Source organism: Mus pahari, chromosome 2 (assembly GCF_900095145.1).
Source record: "Mus pahari chromosome 2, PAHARI_EIJ_v1.1, whole genome shotgun sequence".
NCBI lineage: Eukaryota > Metazoa > Chordata > Mammalia > Rodentia > Muridae > Mus > Mus pahari.
In genome coordinates, this window is record NC_034591.1 from 108,870,303 (window position 1) to 108,883,781 (window position 13,479).

Genomic DNA, 13,479 nt, shown 5'->3' on the forward strand with positions numbered 1-13,479 from the left:
GTTTCTTATTTCATTTCTTTCCTGTTTTCCAATAGATGTTTGCTGGGGGCAAGCTCCTATTTGGGGGCTGTGTGCTAAATGGCTACGGCTTCAGCAAGCAGAATCTGCTGAAACAGATCTTCCGGGCTCAACAGGATTGCAAGATGGGCTACTTCCTACCGGACAACTACAAATTCAAGTAAGACTGGATAAGCCATCCCAGGAGGGACAGTGGGTGGGAGAGCAGGTGGTGCCAGAGGGTGAGATGGGGAAACGCCAGAGTATGGAAGTGGGGTGCAGCCTCTCTACAGTCCCCTGAGCAAACGGAGGGGTTTGCAGGTGGGCAGGGGGAGAGGGAAGAGCAGGCAGAAAGAGGTTTACAAGGTCACACTGTTTGTCTCCTTGAGCCATAACTTTGGCTAAAGGGCGATGTGAGAAGCAGGAGGCACTGCTTCTTTGCCCAGTGCCCCAATCAGCTGCAGATGTTAGAAACACACTTTTTGGGGCAGGAGGTCCAGCCATACCCCTCATCTGTAACTTATGCACACATTCAGCTTGGCTTCTGCTGGGTTGCTAGGTGGGCCTCACAGACACAGTCATTGACGGAGGAGGCTTAGGTATGAGCATCCACCCAGATGCTGCCTCCTCCTAAGCATGTCCAGGCTGGCACTGGTAAGTGGTAGAAGGCTGTCTCTGAGCTCAGAACGCTGTAGTCTGGTCCAGAAGGAGCCTGAGCTTTATGCTAACGTCTGCGTCCAGTGAGCACTGGCAGGTTCCAGATTCCACTGTGATCTGTGGTGCAGGTTCCTGGGAAACTTGCTCGGTCAGGGGTCCCAAGACACAGTTGGAGCCAGCTTTCCCCTGTACTATCTGGTAACTGTCAAGTAGTCATGTGGGCTCCCAAATCTTTGCCTCTTTGCCTTTAAAATGAAGATAACACCCAGTCTTACAAATTTTTAAGGATTCCACAAAAAGTGTTTGTTAACAAGATCTGTAAGTGGTAAACAATGATCAAACTTAGGATAATTGTTATCTATAAAATTTGTATGCAGACATGAGCTACCTGTTGAACACCCCCACAGAGCCAAGTTAAGTCCATTCCCACACAGACCTAAAGATGTCTATCTTGTGTGTTTGTTTGTTTGTTTTAAGTTTGGTTGGTTTTTCTTTTTTCTTTTTCTTTTTTTTTTTTTTNTTTTTTTTTGTTTTTGTTTTTTGTTTTTGGTTTTTTTTGAGACAGGGTTTCTCTGTGTAGCCCTGACTGTCCTGGAACTCACTTTGTAGACCAGGCTGGCCTCGAACTCAGAAATCCACCTGCCTCTTGGTTGGTTTTTCAAGACATGGCTCCTCTCTGTTAGACCTGGCTGTCCTGAAACTTGTTCTATAGGCTAGGCTGGCCCCAAACTCAGAAATCTGTTGGCCTCTACTTTCCAAGTGTTAGGATTAAAGGTATGTGCCACCATGCCTAGATGCAGTTTTCTATCGTGATGTCAGCTCCCCTCGGGGAGCTGATTTGGGTTTTGTCAGTATGCTTCACCCTGAGGTGTGGATCCGTTCATGGGAAGTTCGTGGAGCTCCCACCACGTGACCTCAGGGTTTGGGAGTGCTCAGTGGGAGGCACATGTGGTCCTTAGTGAGCAGCCTGAGTGAGGCTGTGTCCATCTGCACACAATACTGATGACACGTACCCTCGGCCTTCTTCACTAGGGTTGGGGACAGCAAAGGGAGGTCATGTGTGGCTTGTAAGTGCCAGTATCTGTGAGCAGAGAGGTGTTACCCTGCCACGCTCATACTCTACTAAGGGCTTAGGTACGAGAGGGACCAGGATAGGGCAGTATGAGATAGTCATGGAGGCTGAGTGGAAAGGAGAGCAGAGCAGACAGAAAAAACAGTTGGTACCCTAGAAACACAAAGGGGCTTAACAGCTGCTGCAGGTAGAGAAATGGCTAATGGGAACATCCCTGCCTCCCTCTACCTGGTCCTTATCCCACCCTCCTCCAAGGACAGAGTGGACAGCCACTGAGGACAACCACCAGGAGGTTCCTTTGCTGGCAGTTTGGCACACGGGTTTTGACAATTTAAATGGATCAGGTTTGCTTTCTTGGTAGCAGAAAGATGCTAGCCAAGAGCTCTTTCAGCTCTGAGAAGTGTTAGAGCTTAAATGTTCTTAGAGGGCTTCAGGGCATCAATCCTGAGCAGGCCCTTGCAGAACAAAGCTGCTAGTCAACAACAGGAACACCCAGACCAGCAGGGCTTGAAAGCTGGAGGCAGCTCAAGAATGAATTCTCACCTGCTGACGAAGTAGAGGCTCAAATGAACTTTGTGCATAGGGACAGTTCTGTCCCCTGCCTGTCTTGAAGGCAGCCTTCACTGAGAGTGGCCTTCCTTCAGTGAGGATGGACAACTGGCTGCAGCCCAACCCAAAGCCTTCCTTTTTTGATTCCTCCCTCTGGCAACAGTTCTGTCTCTGCAATCCCCAGAACATCCGATTGTACTGGGTACCCTCTGGACCCTGACTGGCTGAATGTGGATATGCAAATAAAGTGAAAAATAGGATCAGTCAGGGAAGAGTTGTTAAATCTGATTGGGGAGGGAGAAGAACACTTAGTGCCTCCCACCCCAAGTTGGTAACAGTTCACAATCAGTTGAGAAGACTTTCTACAGAGGCAGGGACACTTGAAAGACAGGTTTTTGTTTGTTTGTTTGTTTGTTTGTTTGTTTTTGTCTATTCCTGCTGCTACAGAAGCTCAGTAGGGAGATTGTGGTCAGGCTGCAGCTGCTGCTTCTACTTTCCTTTTGTGGCAACAGAGTACACAGTTGTGTAACACTTGCAAGTGTGCCTGGGGTCCTTTGCTGCCTATAGAACATGATATGGTCATCAGGGAGAGGAGTGTGGAACTGTGGGCTCCAAGTTCCCTGTTCTCTATTGCTAGAATCTGGTTGGGTGTCTGTGTGTAGAAAAGCAACCCAGGACCCTGAGCTAGGGGATCCTGGCACACAGCACATACACCTTATGGAAGGAGAGACTGAGGGCCAGCAAGGAAAAGGATGTGCCATAAATAGCAAATAAATCCAGGCTACACTACAACCATGACCTTCATCTTCTCTGTACCTCGGTCATGGCCTGAAGGGATGGGACATAACCATCTCAGGGTTGTTTTTACAGGACACAATCAAAATCTACCAGAAACAGTCATACTCTGCCGTAACAAAAACAACTTGAAAACAATCTTGGCCCCATAAGCTTAATGCTGTGCAAACTGTAATGTGTTCAGTGGACCACAGAGAACACGGTGAACAGTTATGAAATGTGTGAAAAACAAAGTCCTTTGTTAATTGCTCATATCCCTGGTAAGTCACAGTGGGAACTGGAAGCTGCTGAGTGCCCTGTGAACTAGAGAGGGTCGCAGAAACTGCTGGGCCTCCTCTCAGACCTGCTCCTCCTAAGCAGCAGAGCACTTTGCAAGCTGCCATGAGCCATGCACAGTGCCCAGTCACAGCACTTGGTAAACCACAGGCAATCTACGAAGGACAGAGCATCTTATAAACTATCAAGCTCCCCATGTCTTACAGACTGGAGTGAGACCTCGTAAAGATACTACAGAATGCCAATGCCTGTGTGAGAACCTCAAAGGATTTGGGAACAGCCATGATCTTTATGAACATCAATTGAAGGCTTGGTTGTGCTGTGGGTGCTTCCAGTTATGAGGGGGTTCTTCACCCCTGGGTTACTGTACTGCACCCCTCTCTTCTGCCCACCTTAGAAGAGGTGGGGCCAGCTGAGTCACAACAGGAGGTGGCCAGGGACTAGTGAAGAGAAGTGGCTGTAGCAAGCTGCCATGTTCCACAGGTTCATGTTCTGAAATCCTTAGCTCCACGGTGATGGAGTTAGGAAAGTGGACTCTGGGAAGTGGCTAGGCCACAAGAGCAGAGACACCACGGGTGGAGTTAATACCTACAAGCTAGAGTCCCCATTCTGCCATGTGACAAGAGTAGGAGGCTGCCATCCACGAGGATGTCATCCATGAGTGTCAGCAGGCACTCAGTCTTTTGGCTCCTTGATGATGAACGGCCAGTTTTGAGAACTGAGTGCAGTTCATGTCAATGATATGTTTGCCCTGCAGGCATGACGCTTTTAGAGCATCCAGAATAGCCAAACCATGTGGCTTAAGCAGCAGAGGTGTGCCATCTCAGTTCTTGGGACTGGAGTCTGAACCCAGGTATAGGTGGACCATAGTCCCTCTCAAGTCACATTCTCGCCTCTCTTTGGCTTTGGTGACAGCACTACCCTGATGTGACACTAGTCATGCAGGATTAGGGGCCCACCTCATTCCAGAATGACTATATCTCAATGATTGTGTCTCTACTGATGCCACATTCTAGGGTCCTGGGGTTGGGATTTCTGCATATGAATTTGGGGGATACATGTGGCCAACAGCATTGCATGGTGGCCTCTACTCAGCTCTCCTTTGCTGCTTTGCAAAGCCATCTGTAACCTGTGGGCATTGCATGTGCTCAGTGTAGCATGGATCCAGGAGCTGATAGCATGCGGGGGGCGGCTATGCAGTCCTTCACAGAAGCTAAACTGACCTCCAGTGGTCCTTAGGTTCCAAGAACAAACACTTTCTCCCTCCTAACAACTGGAAAGAAGAGTGTTTTGCTAGTCTCTCTGGTGTCTGGAACAGCAGGGTGGGTTAGGTCTGGAACAGGGTGGGATAGCACTCAGTGAACTCTGGGCTCTCACCTCTGACCCCCTAAGCTATGTCATCTTGTCACCCTCCCCTGCAGCATGTCAACCTATGTCACAAACCTGGATGAAACTGAGTCAACTAAAAAGCCCCCATCTGATGATTACGAAGGCAGTGTCTCTTCAGTGGTGCTTGTGGACAAAATAGAAAAAGAACCACCTCCCTCCCCTGAGAAGTATGTTTCCCTATGACTCTAGTTGGCAGATTAGGGATGGCTCATTACAGGATTCCCTAGCTCTGAACTCAGGCCATGAAGGCCTACCATAGCATGCCTTATGCCTTGGTAATCTGTGTCCCTACGGGTATAGGCTAGCTCAGTCCTTGATTGACAGCCTGTTTTTCACAGTGTCCCACTGGGTGTCAGGGTTGTACACTTTGTAGCAAGGCCCCAAGTCCAGATTCATCTGTCAGAAGGATGGAGGATGCTCTCAACTCCAGCAAGTTTCTTGGTGATGGTGACAGGGGACCAAATACCAATTCTGCAGTGTGCCCCTTTCCAGAAAGATAGAAAAGTGCTAGGGTCAGACTACTGGCCCAAGAGGGAACTGTCCCCTGCCACTCTCCCTCTAGGGTCATGCCCTCATCAGCTAAGCCAGGCTTTTTGCCTGCTCCCTTGATATGTAGTGCCTGCATCTTCCCACTGTGTATTTAGGGACAAACCGCCTGAACTGGAACTGCAGCCTTTCACCAAAACGAGGAGGAGCAGTAAGAAGACCGCTGGCTTTAAGAAGTCAAACTCTAAGAAGTGACGCTGGATAGCCAGCAATGACCTCCCCACACCCAGCCCCGCCTCCTGGTCTCCCACCCCCTTTAATAAATGCATGTGCCTCCAGAGTTTGGATGAGGCGGTGGGGGTGGGGGGCAGGCTGACTCCAAGAAGACCAGAAGTCCCCATGGCTAATTTCAGGCTGGTACTTAAAAACTTGCTACCCCCCAACTCAGAGCTTTCTCTGTGGCCAGGAATAAACCTGAGAAGATGACCATTCTGGGGAACAAATGTCTCACAGCCGAGGGACTGCCCGCTCAACCATTCAGCAACCCTAGGGAGCCTCAGCAGGGGCTGGACTGTGTCTCCATCCTCTGTTGAGTGGGAAAGACTTCTGGTAGAAAGTAGAGGAGAGAGGAGGACATAGGAGGGGAGAAGAGACTGGAGGAATGGTGAAAAGAGATGAGAAAGCAGGCAGGAGAGAGGATGGAAGGGCAGATAGCGATGCCAAAGGATGAAGGAGAACAAGAAGAGGAGGAGTGGGCTGAAGGCCAGAGTCCGGCAGGCACCTTCCAGGCTCTCATTCCCATGTAGCCCAGCAATGGGATGTGTGGGTAGACTGGGTTCTCATTTTCCTGAGTTCATGGTCCTGGAGCATCTTCTATCAGCATCCAGAGGCCCCAGGCAGCTATCCTCTTGGGTGCTTGCTGCCTTGTCCCTTAACTCAGAGAGCTGGAGCACTCATAGGAACCATATCCCCATAGCAGAGCTTGTGGAAGGTCTGCCTTGGCCTTTGTGCCTGTTCTGTCCTTGTAGATAGGTACCCCTAAACCTGGTGAAGGTCAGAACCAAGGCCTCTGCTCAGGCTACAGTCTGACATAAAGCCTCAGACCTGCACCTCTCTGGCCTTCAGGCCCTGTGCTCAGCTGTGCTCTCATAGATATGCTAAGTAGTTAGTGCACTGTGTGCTCTGCAGGATGCTTATCGTCCTGGAGCAGGGTGGGGTGGGGGTAGGGGGATGGGGAGGGCTGGGGGTTGGGGGTGGGCGAGTGTGCGTGCGAATTGGAGTCCCACCCACCCTCAGGGCAGGCACTGAGTGTCCAGAGCAACATCATCAGGTTATCAGGTTGCTCCTGGAGGAGGAGGAGGAGGAGGAGGAGGAGGAAAGGGTAGAGAAGAGGAAAGCCTTACTTTATGGAAATGCCAGAAGAATGTGTAGGCTTCCCTCCACAGTAGTTCTTACAAAGACAGGAAGGTGCTGGATTGTCTGAGCTGTGATTAGTGTAGGGCTTCTTAAACTTTTCCCATTTGGGACCAAGAAATTTTTTTTTTTACATAACCCTGGGCATATAGGTATGCAAATCAAACATTTACTGATAATAATAAATGTATTTAAAAACCCGTGACTTTCCATTTATTAAGGATGAAAGCAACTTTGAATCTGTGCAATGAATGCGTTTATGTATTTTACATAATCTTGCCTGAATATTCAATGCTTTAAAACTTAGAATATCTTGTCATTCTACAGAATTGATAGGTATTCTGATTTTATAATCGTCAATGCTAAGGATCATCAATGCTAAGAATGCCACTTTATATAAACATAAAGTGGCAGAAATATACTCAGGGCCATTTTAGAAATGGTTGGGCAATATTAAAATAATGTATTATGTCCAAATAAGGTTTGTCCTAGAGAAACAAAGTTGGTCCAAGGTCACTCCCCACATAATAAAGAAAAAAACCCACACACTAGCTTCACTGGTGAGGAAATGCAGCATCTTCAATCTCAGCAAACCAAAACTAGAGTAACACCTTAACTTCCAAAGGTTGATGAGAAAAACCTTTCTTAAAACACCTGCTTCACACAGACTCATTAAATGCCAGTGAGGTTAGAAAGACAAGGCTGCCGCCAGCACTGCCAAGAATAATGTGCACTTGGAGACCTGAGCCCTCCACAAAAGAAAGCAAGAGGCAGGACACGAGAGGAAAGGACCAAATGAGGTCACTGCAGATGACTTCTCTACCTAGAAAACCCAACAATCAATGGGTTCAACCTCAGAGCTGTGACACCAGATAAAAGCATAAGGTCACTTTCTTACCACAGAAGGCCCAGGACCAAGATGCAGGACCTGTGAGTGCTGTGGAGACCTGAGCAGAAATGACGCCCATCGATGCTTTGATCCCAGAGTGACCTGAAGCTGAAAGAGGGAGGCTGTCCACCAGAAGGCCAGCATGTCGACCCAAGACCGTCAGGGCACACCACAATGCAAGGCTTCTAGGTGCTGAGGTCCCTGATGCCTCTCCTCTAAGACCCTTGAGTGTCTTTTTCAGAAAGTAAAGCCACCCCCTGCACTCTCCCTTCCAGCTGTGCTGAGGCTGGGCAAGCAGCTTTGGCTTCTGGGTCTCCATGTCTTCATCCATAAAATGTGCTGGGCTAGGATAGCAACCCCAGATATAACGAACGCACTGAATGCCTTTGGCTTGGGTTTGGACGATGTATATGAGAACAAATTATAATTATTAAGCACATCCCCCATTGCCATTTTCCACATTAGCAGGGTCTACATACATGTGGATTGTCTCTCAGGCTCCAGGATCAGGAAGGGTTAAGGAGCTTGGCTACCAGCCAAGCAGAAATAGTATTAGCCTTGAGCAACATAGCATCCCCATATCTGTGCAATCTCCCTCCTCCAGCCCAGCCTTTGGAAATGAAAGCTTAGCCTAGCTCCTCTGCGCGATGCCTCCTAATGACCTCAATCAGGGAGAGGGGGTACCCTCTCTCAGCTCCATCAGCTCCCCAGCTCAAAGAAAGCTCGGAGCGGCCCTAAAGCTGTCAGTTCACGTGTGGGAGAGACTGGGTTGTGCCCACTGCTGGTCCAGTTTGAAGGAAAGAAAACTGGAAAAGGAAGGCTGAGGGGTCCTGGGATGGAGAATGGTGGCTGGGGAATTACTGTGGCCAGGTACCCTGGGTCTTAGCTCATCCTGCTCTGGACCTGAGCAGGGGGTTTCCAGCTGCAGATTATGGCCCACTAATGAGTTAGAAATCCCATTTGGAGGATGTGATCCACATTTTGAAGAAGATAGCTGGAATGGGAAATGGCATGTTGCATGTAGAAAGGTGGCAGGCTCTATTTCAGCCACCCTGAGTGTAATATCTGACACATAGGCTCTGAAGCACACACCACCCCCTTGCCCCAGCCATCTGTGTGTGTGTGTGTGTGTGTGTGTGTGTGTGTGTGTGTGTGTGTGTGTGAGCTCAGATACTCTATTTAAAATGACTATTGTTGGAGGACCTAGTTTACTGTGGATGGTACCACCCCTGAGAAGGTAGGCTGGGATCATCTAGAAAAGCAAGCTGAGCAAGTCATGAGGAACAAACCGTTAAGCAGCATTTCACTATAGCCAGCCTCTGCTTCAGTTCCTGCCTCTGGGTTCCTGTCCTGTCTTCCCTTGGTGATGGACAGTGATAATGGAAGTGTAAGTCAAATAATCCCCCTCTCCCCCAAGTTGTTTCTGGTCACGGTCTTTACCACAGACACAGAGAACAAACTAAGAGTTTGCGTGGTACATGTGCACGTGAGGGTGAGTGTGCACAGCTGTGCGTTCAGAGAGGCCAGAGGAGGACACTGGGCGTCCTGCTCTATCACGCTGCATCTTACTCCCTTGAAGACAAAGTCTCGCTAACCTAAGTCAGGCTGTGGCCATTCTCCTGTCTCCACCCCAGACAGTGGAAGAGCTTTGAACTCAGCTCCTCAAGCTTGTACAGTCAGTGCTTTTGCCCATTGAGCCATCTCCTAAGCCCAGATCTTGGTCATTCTAATAGGCAGGTAATGGTACCTACCTCATTGTCTTTAAACTGTGTTTTCTCTAATGGGTTTCTTTCTACAAGTCATTTGACATCTGTATCTCTTCTTAAGTGCAGTGTCTCTTTGGGTGCTTGGTCTGTTTTGTTAATGAGGTTGTCATCTCATTATATATATTTATATAATATATAATTTCATTATATATTATATATAATTATGAATATACATGTATACATGTATTATATGTTATATAATATATAATTTACATATAGTATAGTATATATTTATATATAAGTACACACACACATATATAAATATATAAAAGCCCCCCTTCCCCAGAACTGGTATGGGACCAAGGGCTTTGTGCGTGCTAGGCAAGTATTCTATCACTGTGCTCAGCCCTTGGACAACAGTCTTTTATTGGATATGGATTCTGTAAACATTCTCTTACAGTCTGTGGCTGTCTTCTCATTTTTTTGGTATTATGTTTTGTAGAGCAGAAAAATTTAAGTTTAATTAAGTCCAGCTCAGCAACTTTTTCTTCCATGGGTCACATCTTTGCTGTTGTAGCACAATGACATTATCATAATCAAATGTTATTTAGATTTTTTTCTGGAGTTTTATAGTCTGACTTTCTACCCTTTGGCCAAAGACCCATCCCGAGTTAGCCTTAGTGACAAGCTTAAGTCCCATGCAGATTCACTGTTTGGTACACACCTGTGCTACACTGCTTTCATACACATTGTATCACCGTTGCTCCTTTGTGAACGGTTGCTTCACAGCACTTGTGTGGCTTCAGTTATGGCTTCTCTTCTTGTTTCACCGTCTGCTTGCTTCTTCTTCACATGACCGCAGAGAATTGATGCTGACTGTGATGTAGTGCATGTTGAAGTCTGGGGTTGTCTCCAGGTTTTGTTGTTCTGTCATTTTTCAGAAGTAGAAATCAAAACACCAAAAGTCTAAGTCATTTGCCCAGTGTCGCAGCCTTTTTCATCGCTGGTGGGAAAGCAAGCTGATACAGCCACTCAGGAAAGCGTTAAACTCAAATCTTTTGATTACACGGCTTGCATTTGAGACCTATATTAAAACAGGAAATGAGGAGAGAGGAGAGAGAAAAGGAATAAGATGCATGATAGTTACTCTTGATTGTCAGCTTCATGGGATTTCAGATGACCATGGAAACAAACGTCTGGCCATGTCCATGAGATGCTGTTAGCTATGTTAGGCTAATTGAGAAGGCCCACTCCAAATAAGAGGAGCACCACACCTCACGCTGAGGACTACAGACTACATGTAAAGGAGAAAGTGCACACCAGTCTTCGACATGACGCTCTCCTGTTATGGACATGATGATGTGGCAAACTGTTTTCATGCTCTTGCTGAAAACAGGAGTGTCATGACTTCCTGCCATGATAAATGGACGTTCCTTCCTCAATTTGCCTTTGTCAGGCATTTGGGGCTTTCTTTTTGTTGTTTGTATGTGTCAGGTATTTGAGAAGGTAGCTTCTACAGGAGATAACAAGAGAATATCTGGCTCCACTATATCCTCCGAAGCCACCAATGGCGCGAGTAAGGTTTGCCAAGCTGGCCACTTAGGTGGCAGATATTCCCCCAGGCAACACATTTCTTCTCTCTGAAATGCAACATATTTGTGTGCACTGGAGTGTGTGGCTGCTACCTAACCATAGCACTGAACCAGACAGGAAACCATTCCCTGTCCTGTGAGGAGAGAGACATCAGACCCAGTCAGTATAAAGTATAATGTGTCCAGTATTGACAGGGGCTGTGGGGACAGTGAAGGGAGAGCCTGATTGCAGAGGTGTCTTTTGAACAAAGCCTTGAAGGAAGCGAGGGATGAGCCATGCAGATGTCTTAAGAGGAAAGCCGCCTAAGCAAAGGTCCTGGCTGGGATGGGTACACACTTGCAGGAACAAGGACTTTCCAGGCCTCAGAGGACTAGGACAAAGGTGTAGGGAGCACTGTAGCTGAAAGGGAGTCATAAGGGAGCAACTGCCTTGGGGGAGGGGCTTGGGGTCCTGGAAGAACTTTGGCTCTACTCCAGGGAAGAGGAACCACAGAGGTGCTGAGCAAAGTATGGCCACGATCAGAGTGGCTTGGACAGGGTCCCCCAGCTGCTAGCAAGAGTAGTGTCAGGCACAAGATGGAGACAGGAAAAGGGTGACTATGTTTTGGAAATCTAGCTAGGATTTCTTAACCAACCACCTGTGAGGTGGGATGGGGGAAAGGTGGCAGGAATGTCCTGGGGTTTCTGGAGAAGCTTCTAGAATTCTGAGGAACATGGGATGCCAGGAGCTAGGATTTGTGTGCATTTGTGTAAAAGGCCATAGGTCCCTCTGCAGAAGGACTAAAGAAAGGCTAACAGTAAAATTTTAATCCATCTTCAGGGGTGTCTGGCCTTCCCTTCATTCGAAAGGTTCCAGTCTGCAAGCAGGCTGAAGTCAGAAATTGCTGCACAGACCAAGATTTCCTCTTGCCATAATCCAATGTAGTCTTTCATTTGAGGATTTTTCTACTTATACAGATCAAACAAAAATGTAGTAGGCTTCTTATCTACTTCCCACATGGCAACACCAGGACTGGTTAGCCAGATCCACAAGTCATGCCACCATAAAATCTCTTTGCCTGTGCTGACCACTATGGATCAAGCCTTTATGGACATATGTTGCCCATTGTGGTAACTACGATCCCCTGCCTTTTGTGCATCAGTACTGCTAACTAGGCCCTGCTACTTGGGGACTGATTAAACCCATCACATTTAATTCATCTGAGCAGCAGCGTCTTTGACCCTAAGGTCTGGCACAAGGAAAAGAGTGACTGAGTGCTCTCCAGTTGTGATGGTGCTTGCTCACCATTTTGTGTCTGAATGGCTTGGTAAAAGTCACGTCATCTGGGCCTTCCCTTCATCAACCAAGTCAAGTGGCATTTCTAACTCCTTTTCTATAGGTCATCTTTTGAAAATTCTTTAACCAACCATTCATACTTTTGATACTTTAAAAAAAAAACACAGTGTGTGATATATAAACAATGTGTGTGTGTGTGTGTGTGTGTGTGTGTGTTGGTTAAAGGTCTAGAGGCAGCTATTGATGGGCCCTGAGGAGCATCAGTAGTCTCATGTCTAGCATTTCCTTCAGGGAAAGTCACTGCTGGATTAGCAGATGGTGAAGGATTAATTTCCTCAGGCAACGGTGGGACAGGGAATATTCAGGCATTGTGAATATGGGTGCATTTTCTGCTAAGGGTAGAGAGATTTCTTCCTCAGGTGAGTTAGACCCTTGAGGATCTGAGGGTTCAAAGTTCAAAGCCTCAGTAGGGTCTTCCCGCACAACTTCTTGTGTCTTAGGGTTCAACCCTTCCTCAGTATGGCCTTGTCTTTAACTGCCTACATGCTCCAAGGCTGGGATGTGAATATTCATCGCAGTTCATCCAATTTGTCTTATCATAAAGGCTTCAGTTTGAATTTTTTTTTTTTTTTTTTTTTTTTTTGGCAACTTGAGCTTTATAGCTGCTGGAAAGAAGACTCTCTTCCCGGGGACACATAGAAACCTTTAGACAGTTTCTGTGCATCTGGAGATGGTCTATTTTATTGCTGAGTTCATTGTTGTCCTTCACCATAGTCTGAGATGCTAGAAGCTGGCTAATTTTATTTTGGATCTTATTCCTTACTTATCTAAGGATGCTAGGTGCGACCTGTCGGTCTCATCGTTTTCCTTGTTTATTATTATTATTATTATTATTATTTACAAATTGTCAAAATTTTTACATACAGAGTCCCCAGATCTGTTGCCTCTCGCACCTGGTGACTTGGGAGACTCGTGTGCATTGTAGACAGTTCACACCGTGGGCTTTCAGTGATCTCCAAGCTCCCAGGAGAGCGTCAGTGACTGCAGGTATCAGCAAACGGGAAAGCCTGGTCCAGATCCTTTCAAAGATCCAACCTAGGATGGAGAGGTGGCTCGGCAGGTAAGAGCACTGACTGCTCTTCCAGAGGTCCTGATTTCAATTCCCAGCAACCACATCTGTAATGGGATCTGATGCCCTCTTCTGGTACATCTGAAGAAAGCTACAGGTACTCACATAAATTAATAAATAAATAAACTTTAAAAAAAAATTCATCCTCATACTTCTGTTGCTCTGGAACCACTTCTGGTGCCAAAATCTGAATTAGTCCAAGTTCTCTAGAAAAACAGAACTGATAGAAAGAACACACACACACACACACACA

The 13,479-nt window shown here is 47.1% G+C and overlaps 1 protein-coding gene across 1 annotated transcript in view; it reads left to right on the forward strand.

The window, feature by feature from the left end:
• C2H3orf20 (chromosome 2 C3orf20 homolog) overlaps nt 1-5,476 on the forward strand; it is a 39,091-nt gene extending 33,615 nt beyond the window's left edge. Inside the window, exons 14-17 of the mRNA XM_021191749.1 lie at nt 36-178; nt 4,104-4,199; nt 4,768-4,902; nt 5,380-5,476. Coding sequence (XP_021047408.1) covers nt 36-178; nt 4,104-4,199; nt 4,768-4,902; nt 5,380-5,476 — 471 coding nt within the window. The remainder of the gene's footprint in view (nt 1-35; nt 179-4,103; nt 4,200-4,767; nt 4,903-5,379) is intronic.
• The last annotated feature ends 8,003 nt before the right edge of the window (nt 5,477-13,479 follow it).